Raw genomic sequence first — 18,171 nt, 5'->3', positions numbered from 1 at the left:
TAAGTCTGGGCATGGCTGCGGCAGATTTTTTTTTCTTTGCCCCCCCTCCCCCCCTCCCTTTTTTTCTCTCTTGATCCCTTCTCAGCACACACACACACCCACGCACACACACAAACGCACACAACCAATCATTTTTTTTATCCACTGGTGGGGCCATGCTTGATAGATTTGCTCTGCAATGCAGAAAGTGACACCACAAGTCTGAGGATAAGGGGGAGGGAGGGACACAGACATTCTCAGTCCGGGAGGGGGGCACAAACAAGTAATATGAATGTAAGTCGCATGCACACCCCCTTTCTCCTGTAACAATGTGGAGATTTTTGAGGAGGGAGGGGGCGCACAGGGTGAAACGAGGGGTGGGGGGCCTTGTGTGGGGGGGTGCTGAAATAATAAAGTCAGCCATTTTTTATGTAAGGGGATTTTTTTTATTGGGGGGTGTGTGGAGGGGGGGGGTTGTTAAAAAATAAATATAAGAGGGCGGCCATCTTTGTTGGTCTCTGCCTAGTGTAAAATGCCCCCCCTCACTTTCCCCCCCGATTTGAATATTAAATAAACAGCTCGATACAATTTTTTTGTTTTTTTTGTTTTGCACACAAGGACGGGATCCCGATGAGAGGACTATCATGTCCTATCCTCCGCGGGCCTGTGAGGAAGACGAGGGCACGGCGCTTCATTCCGAGGGAGGAGATTTTGAGGAAGAAGACGACGGCGACGGCGGCGGCGGCGGAGACTTATTAGAAGCGAGAAGCGACATCAACTCGCCGGCGGCGCCTCGGCAAACTGCAGCCGCGCCAGGTACGTGAAGGCGTCCCGGATGAAAACAACACTTTGGAACCGACGTTTGGGCGCCTGGTCCTGGCAGCCGCATTGCAAATCAATCAGCTGGGGTGGGGAGAGACGTTTTAAGCACTGTGATGCGCACTAAACAAGCTCGGTCTGCTCGGGAAGTTTTGTGTCCACGGCCAAAGTGTCATCTTCCTCACCCCCCACCCTACTCGGTGACACGCGTGTCACAGGAATGACAGCATTCCAGGACATTTTTCGTGATGCGTTCAAACGCATTCGGGTGAAATCCACACACAAATGTCTCTCGTAACGGCTTTGCGGCTGCTTCGCGGGTGTCTTCCCGACGTGTTTATTTCACACTTTTTTCCCCCCCACAAGAGTCTAATTCTGATGAGTTCTAGAAGTTTCTGGCGGTGAAAGTGAAAGGTGTGCAAAAGTCGCGCCTTAATGTTTGTAACAACAAAGATTGATTCGACGAGGCCAAACTCGAACCCGCCGCCGTGCCAGAATGATAAATGAGCTCCAACGGCGAGGTCCTTAACCCCCTCGCGACCTACACGGCCCGAGTTCGAGCCCCCCCGATGGGTCGTGCCGCTCCACCGCCGAGGCCTACGAGTCCCCGAGCTCGAGTGAGCCCGGCGGCCGCCCCTCGACGCGCCGTTGGCGGCGTTCCCACAAGGATAGCCGGCGAGCTGGAAGAGGTGGAGGTAGACACAATCAACGTTTGTTGTCTTCCTCGCTTTTTTTCTTGTTTTTTGGTTGTTGTAAATTTCGCTTCAGTATGTGAGTCAGCTTGCAGGTTCAAATGCTTTGCTCCAGGCTATCATGTCGCCCCTTTATACTTTTCCTATGAAGCCTTTCTGTCCAGATGTGAACCAAAAATTAACCACCTGAGTCAACCGGTGACACAAACAGTAGTACTGAATCACACTTAAGTGTTAATTTGATCAAGACGTATTGAACAACTGTATGTTTCCAGTCAGCACGGTGGGCCTTGCGGTTTGCATGTCTGCGGTTCATGGTTCGAATCTCTTTTACAGCCCTCCTGAGTGGAGCTTATGTTCTGTCCGTGCTTGTGGGATTTTTGTTCTGGTTCTACTTTCCAAAACATGCATCTTATGCTACCTGTACAGAAGATTTGAAAAAGACCCTTGGGAAACTATCATCTCACACCTGCTCACATTTAAAGACAAGTTTTAGAGTTTTGAGTGACACCCTCGTCTTGGACTGAGATTTGACAAAAATAGTGAATTTTTCAGGGTCACTATTTACAAGACTACGACTAGATCCTTTCGGCATTTTTTGCCCACAATTTTTTCCCCTTCGTGCTCTGGGTAGAAACCAACAGAAGCAGAAGATTTTGCCGACAACAAATAACGAACAGGCCGGGCTCTTCTGAGCTCAGCTCTACCATCCACTCGTCTTTCTGACAGTCCATTTTCTTTGGAGCAGTGACGTTTCCGCTGGTGTTTCCCCTTCGTCCGTGCTCCGTGCTGCTCTCGTGATTGTTAAGTGTCCTGTTTTTGGTTTTTACTAGTGCTCATCTATTGGTTGTTGATTGTGTCATGTCACCGCAAAGACTGAAAGACTTGCAATAATATCAAACACGTTTGATGTTGTCGCAAGGCCAAGACTAGGAAAAGACTGATCTAAAACGCTTGAGATGACCACGTTACGCTAAACGATCAAGATGTCGGGAGCGCAATGTGACTGCCGTCACATTGGAGTGATGCTCTAAAACTCCCTTCTGAGTTTCAGTTTTTAGTGTGGAACTGTGAAAATTGTTAGGTGTAAGTCCAACATTAGGTTGATTGGAGACTCAAAGTTTGTCTATATGTGCCTTGCAATGGGCCGACAACCAGTCCAGGGCGTAACCCAACACTCGACCAAAAGTCAGTCACAATTCCTGTAGAAAATGGATGACCATTGAAGATGTTGCCACGAACGAGCGTTTGTTGCGAGTTACGACTTCCGGTGGATCCAAGATCGTATGTTCCTTTCTGACGATTGTCTTTTCTCCCCAGAAGAGGCGGACACGTCTGACAGGGAGGTCCCGTGCAAAAAGAAAGGCCGGCCAAAGAAAAAGAAGGACGGCGAGAAGAAGGACAAAGAAGGGAAACCCGCGAGGGTGAAAAAGCGAAAGAAGATCGTACGTGGGACCGCGTCTCTCTTGACTCTGCTTGATCTCATCAGCCGCTCCTCACCGTTTTATCGTCTGCTCAGGACAGCGATGTAGAGCGGGACTCGGCGCGGGACTTTGGCGACCACTCGGACAGCGTCGCCAGCGGCTATGGCTCTGGCGAGAAGAAGAAGAGGAAGAAGCACAAAGAAAAGAAGGAGAAGAAAACCAAGAGGAAGAGAAAAGACGATGAGGACCGAGACAGCAGTCAAGAGGAGACCGCCAGGGTAAAAAAAAAAAAAGAAAAAGAAAAGTGTGCAGGCTCTGTGAGAGTAAATGATAATTCTGGTTGTGACGGTCACACTTGCCGGTTGCTTCTCAGCAGCCTGTGGAGCAGAAGACCTCGGCCCAGCTGGCAAAGGAGTGGGGTCTGGAGGATGTTGATCATACCTTCACCGAGGAAGACTACAGGGAGCTTACCAACTACAAGGCCTTCAGTCAGTTTATGAGGTGCGACTCAGGGTCCTCAGGCTCAAGCCGCTGGAGCTCTTAGTTTCTGTTGACAAATTCCAACTTGTGCTTTTGCCAGGCCCATGATCGCCAAGAAGAACCCCAAGATCCCGATGTCCAAGATGATGACCGTCCTGGGGGCCAAGTGGCGGGAGTTCAGTTTCAACAACCCCTTCAAAGGCAACGCCGCCGCCGTGGCTGCCGCCGCCGCCGCCGCCGCCATCGCCGTCGCCGAGCAGGTCTCCGCGGCGACCGCACCGCCTGTGCCTACGCCGCCGCCGCCGCCGCCGCAGCCGCCGCCCATCCGGAAGGCCAAGACTAAAGAAGGCAAAGGTCAGTCTTGGCCCCTCTTTTCAGCCCGTTCATAGACGTATCAAATAAAAGCCGTTGATAAGTTACACAACGCTGGGTTTCCGTTGTGCAGGGCCAGGTTACAAGAAGCGCAGTAAAGGTCCCCGAGTCCCCGACAAGAAAAAGGCCTTGGCGGCAGCCAAGGCCAAGAAGATGGCGCCCATTCGTCTCAAACTGTCCCCAGTGTGCGCCAAGAGGAAGAAGAGCTGCTCCGTGAGTATGCGCGCGGCCTCCGCGCAACCCCCGGCTGCTAACCTGCCGCGTGGCCGCCAGAGCGACGACGTGGACGTGGACGTGGACGAGGACGATTCGGAGCGGGAGGACTCCAGCGTCCACAGCTCCTCGGTTCGCTCCGACAGCTCCGGCCGCGTCAAGAAGAACAAGCGCGGGCGGCCGGCCAAAAAGAAGAAGAAAAGTAAGCGTGGCCCGCAGCGCCTCCTCGGCTGAAAGGCTTTTCATTTGCGTCACCGTTCCGGTCGCAGGTGACGAGGAGGCCGACGGCTACGAGACGGACCACCAGGACTACTGCGAGGTGTGCCAGCAGGGCGGCGAGATCATCCTGTGCGACACGTGCCCGCGAGCGTACCACCTGGTGTGCCTGGAGCCCGAGCTGGAAAAGGCTCCCGAGGGAAAGTGGAGCTGCCCTCACTGCGTGAGTCCCGACATGTTTGGAGTAGGGCCTGAACCAGACAAAAATGGCAAAAATGGATCCGTGTATATGTATGTATCTCGATGTATATGTATCTCGAGGTATGTATATATCTGTTTTGATATATTTAAAAAAAAAGCTTTTCTTTGAATTTTTTTCCTTTCCGTCCCTATTTTCGTGTATTCCCGATCTCGTGAGGCTTTGACGTTGACCCTCTTCTCCCCCCCCCACAAGGAAAAAGAAGGAATCCAGTGGGAAGCAAAAGACGAAGACTTTGAGGACTTTGAGGAGGACGCGGAGGAGCGAAGCATGTCGGAGGTGGGTGCGGGGGTGGAGGAGGACGACGACCACATGGAGTTCTGTCGGGTGTGTAAAGACGGAGGTGAACTGTTGTGCTGTGACACCTGCACATCGTCCTACCACATCCACTGTCTAAACCCTCCACTGCCAGACATCCCCAATGGAGAGTGGTTGTGTCCACGCTGCACGGTTAGTTCCTCCGACGCTCGCCGGCTTGCACGCGTGCCGCTCGCCTCGCGCGCCTCCTCTCGCGCCTCCTCTCGCGCCTCCTCTCGCGCCTCCTCTCGCGCCTCCTCTCGCGCCTCCTCGCGCGCCTCCCCGCGCGCCTCCTCGCGCGCCTCCTCTCGCGCCTCCTCTCGCGCCTCCTCTCGCGCACCTCCTCGCGCGCCTCCTCGCGCGCCTCCTCTCGCGCCTCCTCGCGCGCCTCCTCTCGCGCCTCCTCTCGCGCCTCCTCTCGCGCCTCCTCTCGCTTAGCACTGGCCAACGTGGCCGCCGACAAAAAAGCCCTCACAAAGTTCCAATTTTGCAAACACTTTTCACCTCCTTGCTTATCGAGGGGAAAAAATGTTCCCCCCTTTTTGAGATTTGCGTTATTTCTCATAATAAACATTGTTTGTGTGCATTTTTCCAGGTTATGTTCTTCCATGTAAGTTGTACAAATTCAAATAAAGTAGGTAAAGTAGAAGTAGCAACATATTGAAGTAGTTCTTCTGGGAAATGTGCCTTTTGTCATGCTCCGCACTGTTTCCTTCCTTCCTTCCTTCCTTCCTTCCTTCCTTCCTTCCATATCAAATGTTTCTTTCTCTTCATCATCCCTGCTTCCTTTCACATCATTTTTGTTCTTTCCTTTTGTGTGTCCTTGTTTCACTCCTGCCTTCCTTTTCCCTTAATTCCGTCCTTCACTTTTCATACCAGCCTTTATCACATCCTGATTTAACTCCTCGCTTTCTTCATCCTTCCTTTCATCCTCCTCGCTCCTGTCCTCTCATTATCCTTCCTCTCTTTATTCCTTCCTTCTTTTCATACTCACCTTGTTTCAGTCCTTCCACCTTCCATGCTTTTCTCTGTCTTTCTGTCCTTCCTCCTTCCTCTTGAAAAATCTGAAGTAACGTAACAAAGTATTTCCCAGCAGGAGCCACAAAAAAACAACAACAAATAAAGCGTTGAGCATTTCTCTCAATGTTTTTATTTGAAGCAACAAACAAACAACTCACATAAAAGCCCTTCAAAACATGCCTCGTTTTTTGTTTTTACTGGGAATAAGAACAATAATAACAGAATAGATAAATAAAAATAATACAAAATGGACAGTCGTAATATCGCAATAATAATGAACAGGGTAATAAGAAGAAAAGAAAGAAAGAAAAAAGAAAGAAAAAATACTAATTTTAATAATAAAATAATGATAATAAGAATAAATAAATAAACAGCAATAATAAATATACAAAATAAAAACAAGATAACATTTGAACGATAGTAATAAAAATAATGAAAGTAATAATTAAAAGAATACTAATTCAAATCATAACATTTGAAACTACAACCAATAATCACAACCCCTAAGTAACACAATTGTCCATGGCTTGCAAAATAAACCAAAAAACAAACAACAACACTAACTAAAGCTGCCGGCCGACTTCTCGTCCCCCCCTGATCCGCACCTTTGATTCATTTCATCTAGTGCCCGCCCATCAAAGGACGCGTGCAAAAGATCCTCCACTGGCGGTGGGGCGAGCCCCCGCCTCCGGTGCCTGTCCCGGCGCCGGATGCGCCGCCCGACCAGCCGCAGCCCGACCAGCCGCCGCCGCCGCCGCCGCCGCCCATGAAGGGCCGAGCTGAGCGGGAGTTCTTCGTCAAGCTGGTGGGACAGTCCTACTGGCACTGCACGTGGATCACTGAGCTGCAGGTGAAACAAAATGGGACCCATGAACTTGTTTTTTTGGGGGTTTTTTGTGTTTTTTTTCATCTCAAGCAAAAAATAAAATGCAATGATCATATTTGAATAAAATACATCCCGCCCCAGTTGGAGATCTTCCACTCGGTGATGTACCGAAACTACCAGAGGAAGACGGACATGGACGAGCCGCCCGGGTTGGACTACGGCTCCGGCGGCGAGGACGAGAGCGGGGCGGCAAAAAGCGAGAAGCGGCGCGCCAAAGACCCGGAATACGCCCTCATGGAAGACAAGTACTACAAATACGGCATCAAGCCCGAGTGGATGATGATCCATCGCATCATCAATCACAGGTCAGCTGTGCCAAGGCTTCTTTTTTTCCCTTCAACGCGCTTTGCATTGAGATTGTTCAACCTCCACTATATCATTTCAGACATGTGAACCCTGCTTTGCTCCTTTCCTTTCCTTTCCTTTCCTTTCCTTTCCTTCCTTCCTTCCGTCCGTATTTCCTCCGTTCCTTTCATGCCATGCTGTTTCACTCATTTTATTTCCTTTCCTCCTTTCACGCCATGCTTCTGTCCTCCCATCCGTCCTTCTCTCCTTCCTTTATTCCTGCCATCCTCCCCTTTTCTCTCCTTCCTTCCTTCCTTCCCTCCTGGCTTTCACACCATTCTTTTTCTCCTTCCTTCTGTCCTTACCGTCCTTTTTCCCTTCCTTCCTTTTTCATGCAATTGTTCTTTCATTCCTTCCATCCTTTATAAATCTTTCCTTTCTGCCCCCCTTCTCCTTCCTTCCTTCCTTCCTTCCTTTCTGTCGTCCTTCTTTTCTTCCTTCTTCTCATACATCCTTGTTTTGCTCCTTCCATTCTTGTGTGATGCACCGATTCTACTTTTTTCAGACCGAGCTTAAGTATGTACATTTGAGTGCTCGCTGATACCAAGTAGAGGTACTTGATGATGTCATCCTGTCTTGCAATTGTGATGTTTTTGATTTGAATCCGACATTGTTCAAAAACCCAAAGCCGACTTTGGCTCAAACAAGTTTTGAGCCGAGTTCATCATCCGTGTTGCAGGGCTTCATTTGCAGTCGGCTAAAAGGGTTGTCATGACGTGTAGGTGTCAGGCCGGTGAAGCGGTATCTGTGTCCTAGTATCGGAGCATTCTGATTTGCATAGATTGTCTGAGGACTGAATTAGATTGGATGAGTCAGGATGAGCATATGATCTAGACATGCTAGCAAATATGATTAAATGTCGTACTGTGTGCCAGCGTGGATAAAAAGGGGACGTACCACTACCTGGTGAAGTGGAGAGATCTGACCTATGACCAGTGCACCTGGGAACAAGACCACATGGACATCCCCGACTTTGTCATCTACAAGGCCAACTACTGGAGACACAGGTACGCCCGTCGACTCCTTTTGGCCATGCGCTCTGAGCTCACCTGCCGTGTTTGTAGGGACGCCATCACAAAGGAAGACCCCGACAAACCGCGGCGGACGAGGACCAAGAGTCAGGAGGGCGAAGACGAGCCTTCTCCCGCTTCGCCCGTCACTGACGTGAGCTCCCGGCGTCGTCTCATCGGACGGGAGGGGCTGCGTGTCGCCGTGTTATCCTTCAAAATCTTCTCCCCCCCTTCGTAGCCGACGATCAAATACGAGGAGCAGCCCGACTTTGTGACGTCGACGGGCGGCACGCTGCACCTGTACCAGATGGAGGGCCTCAACTGGCTTCGCTTTTCCTGGGCCCAGGGCACCGACACCATCCTGGCGGACGAGATGGGCCTGGGCAAGACCATCCAGACCATCGTCTTCCTCTATTCGCTCTTTAAAGAGGTACCTGGCGTCCGGTTAACGCCGTGCCACGCTGTGGTTGCACTGTATTTTTTACAGGGAAAAAATGGAGCTATACTAAGAGAATTACATTGTAAAGTCCACATTTTATGAGAATTAAGTCACATTTTTATCAGGAAAAAAATCTTTCAAAAAAACAAAAGTCAGTGCTTTGCAAAAATTATGTTGTATTTTTTAAGTACACTTATCAAGAACTATGTCTTTCAACCACCTCCGAAAAAGAAAAAAAAAAAAAAAATAAATAAATATATATATATATATATATATATATATATATATATATATATATATATATATATATATATATATGTATATGTCCCCCTAAGTCCCTCAAGAATGAAAAAAATCACCTATTTCAGAGAAAAAAGAAATTATGCTCCGAAAACAATGTCATATTTTTTAGATATACAAAGTCGTATTTTCTTCCTCAAGAAATTACAGTTGAACACGTGGTTCCTTGGGATAAAACACCATGGTAAAGTCATAATATCATGTCATCAACTCACTAATAGGAGAAGGTGATTTTTCAGATTTCAGATCTCAATATTATGAGATTTAATTTTATTCAAATGTAGTTATTCAAGAAGGTAAGACAAGAATGACATTTTCGGGAATTGTCTCCTCTCGAGAACAAACATTTGCGTCAAGTCATATTTTGTTGAGGAAAAATGTTTGCAATCTTCCAAGAGTTTAGAATTATTATTTTTTTTCACGAGTGTTTATTTTTCTTTGTCTGTTCCAGGGTCACACCAAGGGTCCCTTCCTGGTCAGCGCCCCGCTCTCCACCATCATCAACTGGGAGCGGGAGTTTGAGATGTGGGCGCCCGACTTCTACGTGGTCACCTACACGGGCGACAAGGACAGCCGAGCCATCATCCGCGAGAACGAGTTCTCCTTCGACGATTCGCTCGTCAAGGGCGGCAAGAAGGCCTTCAAGATGAGGGTGAGACGTGCGGAGGTGCGTGGCGACGCGCCGAGCGCACACGCGAGTGCCAAGCCGTTTTTTTTCTCTCTCATTCAGAGAGAGACGCCAATCAAGTTCCACGTGCTGCTGACCTCCTACGAGCTGGTGACCATCGACCAGACGGCGCTGAAGTCCATCGACTGGGCCTGCCTGGTGGTGGACGAGGCTCACCGCCTGAAAAATAATCAGTCCAAGGTACGGACATGGCAAGGCCATTGAAACAGAACCACCATGTTCTTCTGTGTGCCATATTTTCAATTCAAAACCCGTCGTGAATAGAAGAGAATCTATGAGGCACCGCCCTAAAAGGTTTGTAGTTACCCGTTTATGCCACAGTATGGTGACAAAGCTCTATTTTTGTCTAAATGAAGCTCCTCAACTCACCTCCACATAGTTCCTTGTTCCCAACATGACAAGACGGTGGCAAAGTACATTTTTGTTTTTTGGTTTGGCCCGAGGACAAACACAACAAATAGGGATAGGTTTAAAGAAAAAAAAAAGTCTGAACTGGTGAATTTGCAAAGCAAATTAGGTATAAAAAAAAGGCCTAATACTATGCGACCATAGTTAGTTGTATTGTGAAATTAATGTTGCAGTATTATTAAAATGAAGTTATGTTTTCTGTAGAATTTTTTTTTAATATTTCGAGAATGAAGGTATTCATTTTTTAGATAGAAGTTGCAATATTACAAGAATTAAGCCATATTTTTTATGAGGAAAAAGTTGGAACATTGTGGAAAATGAAGTTGTGTTTTCCAGGGGAAAAAAAATCATATTTAGCAAGTAATTAGAAAGTCAAGTTTTCCAAGATGAAGTCATAATCATATGAAATTCAATATTTTTTTGAGAGGAAAGTCACAACTATACAAAAAGGAAGCACAATATTTGGAGAAGTGTTTTTTTTTTTTTTTTTTTAGATCAAGTCATACTGTTTTTTCCTGAGAAACAAAGTCTCACTATTATGAAAATTACTGTAATTCCTTGTTTTGTATCAATATGGCATAGGAATTAGAAAGTGAACTACATAGAGAAAAAAATCTTACTATGATTACAATTGCACATTTTTTGAGAAATGTTGTAATAATATGAGAATAAAGTCATGTTTTTCCCCACAGATAAAGTTGCTATATTATGACATTAAAGTCAACGTTCAACCCCATAAAAAAGTTTCAAAAAGTGAACTGAAACAATAGAATTGTATTCCCCAAATATTACACCTTTTATTATATAAAATCCGCCTTTCGTTCTCGCAAAAATGTGACTTTATTCTAGTCATAATAATACACCTTTTGTTCTTTCATACAAACTATTCATGCAGCAATGTCAGGTTTATTTGATTGTATGAACAAGACTTTTTGGTCCTTCAATTTAATGGAAGTCCTGAGCCATGCTCGTGCGCCCTCTGGTGGCCGCGTCGTCTTAAAACGCACAATTGGTTTGCAGTTTTTCCGGCGCCTGAACGACTACAAGATTGACCACAAGCTGCTGCTGACGGGAACGCCGCTACAGAACAACCTGGAGGAGCTTTTCCACCTGCTCAATTTCCTCACGCCCAACCGTTTCAAGTAGGACGCACGCACACGCACACAGAGTGGCTCACGTTATGATATTCTTGTATTGTATGTGCTCAACGTGTTATCGTATCAGAATAAGTCGTATTATTTAATACGGGGGGTGGGGCCTGTGAACAAAGGTGCATCTTTTAAGGCCCAAACACTCCGTTTTATTATGAGACTGTCGTGTGTTTTATCAAGAAATGAGTTGCTGTATTAGCGTAAGTTGTACTTTATCCAACAACAAAAAGGAGAATGAAGCCATGTTTTCAATGTAATTGTGAATGTGTGTCCTTGCGCAGCAACCTGGATGGCTTCCTGGAGGAGTTTGCGGACATCTCCAAGGAGGACCAGATCAAGAAACTGCACGACCTGCTGGGGCCGCACATGCTGCGGCGGCTCAAGGCCGACGTCTTCAAGAACATGCCCGCCAAGACCGAGCTGATCGTGCGCGTGGAGCTCAGCCCCATGCAGAAGTACCAAACTCTAAATCTCATTTTTCTCGACCATTTACCAATGTTGATGCAAATGTCGAATAAGAAAAAAAGGGGGGCGGGGGGTTCTGAGAAAAAGGTCCCAAATCTTAGGAGACCATTTTTTTTTTCTTTTTTTTTTGAGAAAGAACGATATCCTGAGAATTACATTATTCTTGTTAAAATGAATGATAAGTTGCTTATATTATTATTATACTATATTTTATGAGAAAAAAGTCACAATACTATGAGAATGAAGTTGTATCTTTTCTGGAAAAAGTCGCTATATTCTGATAAAGTACATTGTATTTTGTGGAGGACAGAAGTCGCTATATTATGAGGATAAAATTGTATTTTCCAGGAAAAAAGTAGAAATATTACAACGACGAAGTGGTATTTTTTTCAGAGGAAAAAACTGCAGTACTATAAAAATATTTCGAGAAAAAAAGTTGCTTTTTTATGAGGATTATGTTGTATGTTTTTAAATATTAGTTTTTTTAAAGAAAAAGAAAATTACCGCGACATCAATGCTTGTTCCGTTTGCCAGTCTATGCTGTTTTGCATTGTGTGTTAGCAATTAAGCTAGCTCTGTACAAACAAAGTTAACTTGTTTTGGTTTAGTAGGCGATGATCAATTCGCTTTGTTTTCTTTAGTTTGAAACAAAATTTTTAATTGTAGTTGCAATAAACAGCTTGAAGCCTCTTTTTTTGAAAAATTGTTCCCTGTCTGCCAAAGTGTTAGTGGCTGTTGGTGGCTTGCCGTTTTCGCCACAAACAAACCGGATGAGTTGTAAAATGGAACAAAGGCCTGAAAGTTCATCTTCTGTTCTTTTTTGTTGTTGTTGTATTTAAACACAGAAAATACTACAAGCTGATTCTAACCAAGAACTTTGAGGCCCTGAACTCAAAAGGCGGGGGAAACCAGGTCTCCCTGCTCAACATCATGATGGACCTGAAAAAGTGCTGCAACCATCCCTACCTCTTCCCCGTCGCCTCCATGGTGGGAAAAGTCCTCACGTTGCGTCACCGCCGCCTTTGCAAAAATGCTACAGCGGCGGTCGCTCGTTTCGTTCCAGGAGGCCCAGAAAACGCCCAACGGCGCATACGAGGGCTCCGCCCTCACCAAGGCTTCCGGAAAATTGACGCTGCTGCAGAAGATGCTGCGCAAACTGAAGGAGCAGGGACACAGAGTGCTGGTCTTCTCACAGGTAATCGTCACCAGTCATCCGCGGTTTCCCACTCGAGTCGGTTTTGGTGACGCTCTCCTCTGGGCAGATGACTAAAATGCTGGACTTGCTGGAAGACTTCCTGGATTACGAAGGTTATAAGTATGAAAGGATCGACGGCGGTATCACCGGAGCGCTTAGGCAGGAAGCCATCGACCGCTTCAACGGTGAGTAAACATTTTTGCGCTTGCTATATATATTAGTGTTATGAGAATGCAATGTTTTGTTTGGATTTTTCTTGTGAAAAAAAAAAAAAATGCGTTCTTCCGATTAATCGGGCAAACCAGCCAAACTCTTCTAATCAGAAAAATCAGAAAAATAAAATCATTGTAGTAATATTCTATCATGTGTCTCAAAAAATATAACTTAATTCTCATACTATTGCAACTTTTTTCTCGAAAAATGTGCCTTAATTCTCGAAGAAGAGAACTAAGTAATATATCATGAAAAGAAAAGTTGCATTATTACAAGAATCAGGTTGTATATTTTTTAAATTCAGGGATTTACAAGAATTAAGGCACATTTTTGGAGAAAAAAAAGTTGCAATATTATGAGAATTAAGTTTTATTTTTGGAGACAAGTTGTATTGTTTAACCTAAACAAATAGCGGTATTTTAAGAAGTTAGTCTTATTTTTTTCCAGAAAAAAGTAAGAATATTATGAGAGTTTAGTTGCATTTTAATTGTTATTAAAATTGTTAAAATTTTAAATTGCGTTGGTTTTTTTGTGCAAAAAGTTGTAAATTTCCCAGAATTAAATTGAATTTTATTTCGAAAATTGTTTTGAGAATAAAATTGTATTGTTGTTAGATTACTACTTTTTTTCTCCCCCAAAAATCCAAGTTTTTGTCTGTACAAAGTATCCTTTTTTTATGGTCTTTTTGGTACTGTGCTTTTCTGTGGGCAGCTCCCGGCGCTTGTCAGTTTTGTTTCCTGCTCTCCACCCGGGCCGGAGGTTTGGGCATCAACTTGGCCACAGCCGACACCGTCGTCATCTTCGACTCGGACTGGAACCCCCACAATGACATTCAGGTTCCCGCCCCGCCTGCCATCCGTTGGCGCTCTTTGGCCCGTTGGCTCCTCTCACGTGCGTTTTGGTCCGCCTTTCAGGCCTTCAGTCGGGCTCACCGCATCGGGCAGGCCAACAAGGTGATGATCTACCGCTTTGTGACGCGAGCCAGCGTGGAGGAGCGCATCACGCAGGTGGCCAAGAGGAAGATGATGCTGACCCATCTGGTGGTCCGGCCCGGCCTGGGCTCCAAAGCCGGCTCCATGACCAAGCAGGAACTGGACGACATCCTCAAGTTTGGAACCGAGGAGCTCTTCAAAGACGAAGGGGAAGGTGACTCAACAGGCCTTGATTGTGACATGGCTTTCCATTGGGCAGGAGGTCGGAGGTTTCCAAGAAAGAAAAAATTCTCTCCAAATATTATGAAAATCTCCTATTTTTTTCAAAATAAAAGTTGCAAGGTTACTTGAATTCAGCTTTAGCGGGGGGGGGGGGGGGAAGTTGCAATATTACAAGAGTTAAAAAATTAAAAAAAAAAAAAGAAGTCAATATCAGAAGAAAGTTGCGGAATTATGACAAATTGTTTTTTTCAATTTGAAAAAAAGTCACGTTTTGGAAGAGAAAAAGTATATTAAAAGAATGAAATGTATTCTACCAGAATTAAGTTGTTTCTTTAGAGAAAAGTTTCATTATTCTTATAATGAAGTCCTTTTTTAAAATAAAAAGTCTCAGGGTTACGTGAAGTAAATGTCATTTTTTCAAGTGAAAAGTCACAATATTAGAATAAACATTTTTTATAGAAAATGTTGCAGTATCATTAGATTAAGCCTTAGTTTGAGAAAAAAAAGTTTGCCATTTCAAACGAATTAAGTTGTATTTTTTTCTAGGAAAAAAATCATTATTTCAGAAAAATTATTATTCAAATTACGTTTTTTTTAGAGACAAATCAGTCGCCGTATTACTAAAATGATTTGTCTTGATTAGAATTAAAAATAAAATAAAAAAAGCTGCCATTTTACTTTAATTAGCTTGATAATTAAGTAAAAAGTCATAATATCACTTGAATAAAATCATATTTTTTCGAGTAACAAAACAGTTTTTTCAGGAAAAGTTAGGTCTTTTTTGTTTATATATATAAAAAAAAAAATCATTACAATCATTACAAGAATGAAGTTGTCCTTAAGGGTTGTTATGTGTCAAATTTTGACGGTTTTCACGGTCTCTGACAGGTATGAAGAATTCGTCGGGGGATAAAGTTGAGGACGAGGGCAACGTGATCCACTACGACAGCACGGCCATCGAGAGGCTGCTCGACCGAAGCCAGGACGCCACCGACGACTCGGACGTCCAGAACATGAACGAGTACCTCAGCTCCTTCAAAGTGGCCCAGTACATGGTCCGAGAGGAGGACAAGGTAAGAGGCCAAGGAAAGAACTTTTTTTTCCTTCTCTGTTTCACTTCCAGCTTTACCTTTTTTGGACTGTGGCTGGGAAGGTTGGGAAAAAAACTGTTGGCAGCTCTGCTACATTCATCTTGGTTTACGCCAAAAAGCAGTGAAATAATGAGCCGAGAGAAGCAAAATAGCGCTGCAGATAACTGGGGCGATAACTCACGCTCGCATTTCTCATCGGAGCTGTATAAATATATTGACGGCCGCTGCTTTAATCCGCTCCTTGCGAGGAAACATCTGTAGTTCAGCATAGAGCTTGAACACATTAGCTATGGGGGCAAAGAGCTTGTTAATGGAACGCAGACATGCGTGATTATGGCTTCCCTGCTATTGTCCGTTGCCTCCTTCACACTGCCTGTCATCGTGTTTCCTAACTTTTTATTGACCCAAGTCACAGCATTTAAAAAAAATCTCCCAGCACACTGCCATGCTTCACGCAAGGGATATTTGAGCACAAGCCGTGGAAGAACATGCGTAGGCACATAATATAACAATGCTCACAGGCATATGTTCTTTATCATCTGCCAAGACCAGCTAAAATGACTGCAGCTAACTGAGGAGTTGTGACCTATCTATATGTCTGTATTATACCGCCCCCAGGTGGCTGAGGTACACACACCAGAAGGAGCAGCACAATTTTAATTGAATTGCAACAGAAAATGCAACATAAGCTGTTTTCGTATGGCTTTTGTATTTTTGTGCGTGTGTGTATAAGTATTTACTTACACAATACCCATTCTGACCTTTTTTTGCCTAACAAATACCTCATATTCAAAACAAAATCTAGAGCTAACACTATAACAAATAAAAAATAAATGGAAACCAAGCATTTTCATAAATTCAAAACAAAAAAACCCACAGCAAACTGGCTCCAGAAACTGATTAAAACTTGAATTTCCAAAACAAAAAAATAAAAACAAATGGAAGATCCCAACATGCTCTGTATTTCCACCAGATCGACGAGATCGAGCGAGAGATCATCAAGCAGGAGGAGAACGTGGATCCCGACTACTGGGAGAAGCTGTTGCGGCACCACTACGAGCAGCAGCAGGAGGACTTGGCCAGCAAACTGGGCAAAGGCAAGAGGAATCGCAAGCCGGTCAACTACAACGATGCTGCGCAGGAAGATCAAGGTATGTCCATATTTTGGGGGGGCTGATTTATTTATTTTTGTCCGCTAGACGTTTCTGCGTCACGTTTGTCATTTCAGAGTGGCACGCCGACATTTCCGACAACCAGTCCGAGTACTCCGTGGGCTCCGAGGAGGAGGACGAGGACTTTGACGACCGTCCGGAAGGTAAGTCAATATTCACCAACAGTATACCTCCGCTTATTGCAAGGCAGTTCCACCTGTGATAGGGCATAAAGAGAGACCAGATTTAAAAGAAAAAAAAAGAAAAAAAACATTTAGTATTTTTGGCCTTCCTACACGCTTGAAACACATTTCAATGTATCCAAATACTTCAACATTTTAGTAGTAATATCATGAATAGTAATACAGTACGTATAAATGTATTCCTTTTCCTTAGTTCACACTTTCTAGCGCGCGCAGTTCTCTAAGTTGAATGTAAAACCGACACATAAGAAAAAGAGAGGTGAACATCATTAAAAAAATTACTTTATTTACTTCTTGCGGCAGCTGACCTCTACTCACTTTGCAGCCAAACTTAGAGGAGAGTCACTGTCTCAAAGATGGACCTTTATGTAGTTTTACTTTAAAAAGTTGCTTGACAGCTCATTGGAGGAATCCAAAATAATTTGCGCACTATGCAAAGCCAAATTCAAATACCATATTAGTTGCACATCTTTGGTTTCTCGTTCAACAGTTGTATTTTACAGGAAAGGAATTGTGTTCAAAAATCAAGAAATTGGAATACAGTATACTTTTTCCCACATTAATTCCAAGATTTTACTCAAGTAAATATCTTTTTTCCTTAACACCAAAATGTTCCACCATACAATATAATTTCATCTTACTCAAGTGCGCTAGCTTAATGCTAACATAGCTAGTTATGTTATTAGCCTAGCATAGTTAAGGTTATTATAAACCTTTCAGCAACTGCTATTTTCACACACACAGAGCAGCATAACATCCACCAAAAGGAATTAAATATGGTATATTTAAACACCAACATGTCCAACCAAAGCATATATTAACGAAAGTCCACCTGTCAATGCTAACATATTGATAGGTGAACAAAGTTAGGTCGCCAGGCTAAAGGAAAGTAGCATTTGATTTCATTGTATTAATGGTTTTTGCTCAAGCTACTTGCTAAGTGTAGCGAGATAACAAGCTAGTCTACGCTAAATGTAGCCTAACTAAAGTGAAGCTACCCACCACAAAACGTGGCTAGCTAACCTACAGTAAGATTGTATTTGTTTGTTTTCTGCGGTACCCATCCCGAATCCGAGCTGTTTGTTGAAAATCTCGTTCAAAACTAAAACGCAAAACTATTTGTATCTTTTTTTGGAGTGGGTTTTATTTTCTATAATTCGCTAGATTCCGCTAGATGGCGCCAAAGCCTTGAGAGTAGTTCTGGTGTCAAAGAAGTTCAGTATTCCCTTCTACATGGTGGTTTGCTCCCTTGCTATACTGTACTGTGAATTGTGAAATTTGAGTGTAATTTTTCTGTTGTGGAAATTGCTGCTGTATCATGGAAATTTGTTGCGGTTAAAATATTTATTAAAGTTGTTTTCAAATTATTATACTTATGTGACATGCATTTTTAGACAACATTTCAAATAATCTTTCACTTAATTCAATCAGTGTTTATAGTGGGCTTGTCAATCACTGGCGCTATTCGCGGCAGAGCTCGTTCCCTATCCCCCGCAAATAACTTGACAATAAACCAAGATTTTATTTAGCAGATCCAGTTGCCTGGCACACTCGCACAAAGCCCTTTGCCAAAACACACAAAGCGCGCTCGAGACGGCCATCTCCGAGTGAAAGGAAAGAGGGAAAAAAAGTTCACATTCTCCTTTCCTTACCTCGCCAAGGAGCTCAATGTTTTCATCATCGCGTGAAAATCATTTTGAA

At 44.3% G+C, this 18,171-nt stretch overlaps 1 protein-coding gene across 3 annotated transcripts in view; it reads left to right on the top strand.

Moving 5' to 3' along the window:
* The first annotated feature begins 498 nt into the window (after positions 1-498).
* chd3 (chromodomain helicase DNA binding protein 3) overlaps positions 499-18,171 on the top strand; it is a 32,652-nt gene continuing 14,979 nt past the window's right edge. Inside the window, exons 1-26 of one of the 3 annotated variants that reach the window (XM_086024258.1) lie at positions 499-795; positions 2,814-2,935; positions 3,010-3,192; positions 3,288-3,415; positions 3,495-3,748; positions 3,840-3,979; positions 4,040-4,181; positions 4,249-4,418; positions 4,650-4,904; positions 6,397-6,621; positions 6,739-6,962; positions 7,878-8,009; positions 8,067-8,166; positions 8,251-8,442; positions 9,203-9,403; positions 9,482-9,619; positions 10,868-10,989; positions 11,280-11,453; positions 12,309-12,450; positions 12,527-12,658; positions 12,726-12,843; positions 13,583-13,707; positions 13,786-14,017; positions 14,914-15,098; positions 16,090-16,267; positions 16,345-16,431. In XM_086024258.1, the coding sequence (XP_085880384.1) occupies positions 624-795; positions 2,814-2,935; positions 3,010-3,192; positions 3,288-3,415; positions 3,495-3,748; positions 3,840-3,979; positions 4,040-4,181; positions 4,249-4,418; positions 4,650-4,904; positions 6,397-6,621; positions 6,739-6,962; positions 7,878-8,009; positions 8,067-8,166; positions 8,251-8,442; positions 9,203-9,403; positions 9,482-9,619; positions 10,868-10,989; positions 11,280-11,453; positions 12,309-12,450; positions 12,527-12,658; positions 12,726-12,843; positions 13,583-13,707; positions 13,786-14,017; positions 14,914-15,098; positions 16,090-16,267; positions 16,345-16,431 (4,273 nt within the window). In that variant the 5' untranslated portion in view covers positions 499-623. Of the gene's footprint in view, positions 796-2,810; positions 2,936-3,009; positions 3,193-3,287; positions 3,416-3,494; positions 3,749-3,839; positions 3,980-4,039; positions 4,182-4,248; positions 4,419-4,649; positions 4,905-6,396; positions 6,622-6,738; positions 6,963-7,877; positions 8,010-8,066; positions 8,167-8,250; positions 8,443-9,202; positions 9,404-9,481; positions 9,620-10,867; positions 10,990-11,279; positions 11,454-12,308; positions 12,451-12,526; positions 12,659-12,725; positions 12,844-13,582; positions 13,708-13,785; positions 14,018-14,913; positions 15,099-16,089; positions 16,268-16,344; positions 16,432-18,171 lie in introns of all 3 variants that reach the window. The other 2 variants (XM_086024256.1, XM_086024255.1) reach the window with 2 other exon arrangements.

The sequence above is a fragment of the Filicampus tigris genome, chromosome 2, assembly GCF_054856515.1.
Source record: "Filicampus tigris isolate MCC_2025a chromosome 2, RoL_Ftig_1.0, whole genome shotgun sequence".
In the NCBI taxonomy this organism is placed as follows: Eukaryota; Metazoa; Chordata; class Actinopteri; order Syngnathiformes; family Syngnathidae; genus Filicampus; species Filicampus tigris.
Note: the sequence above shows the minus strand (reverse complement) of the source record. Positions and strands in the feature narration are given on the sequence as shown.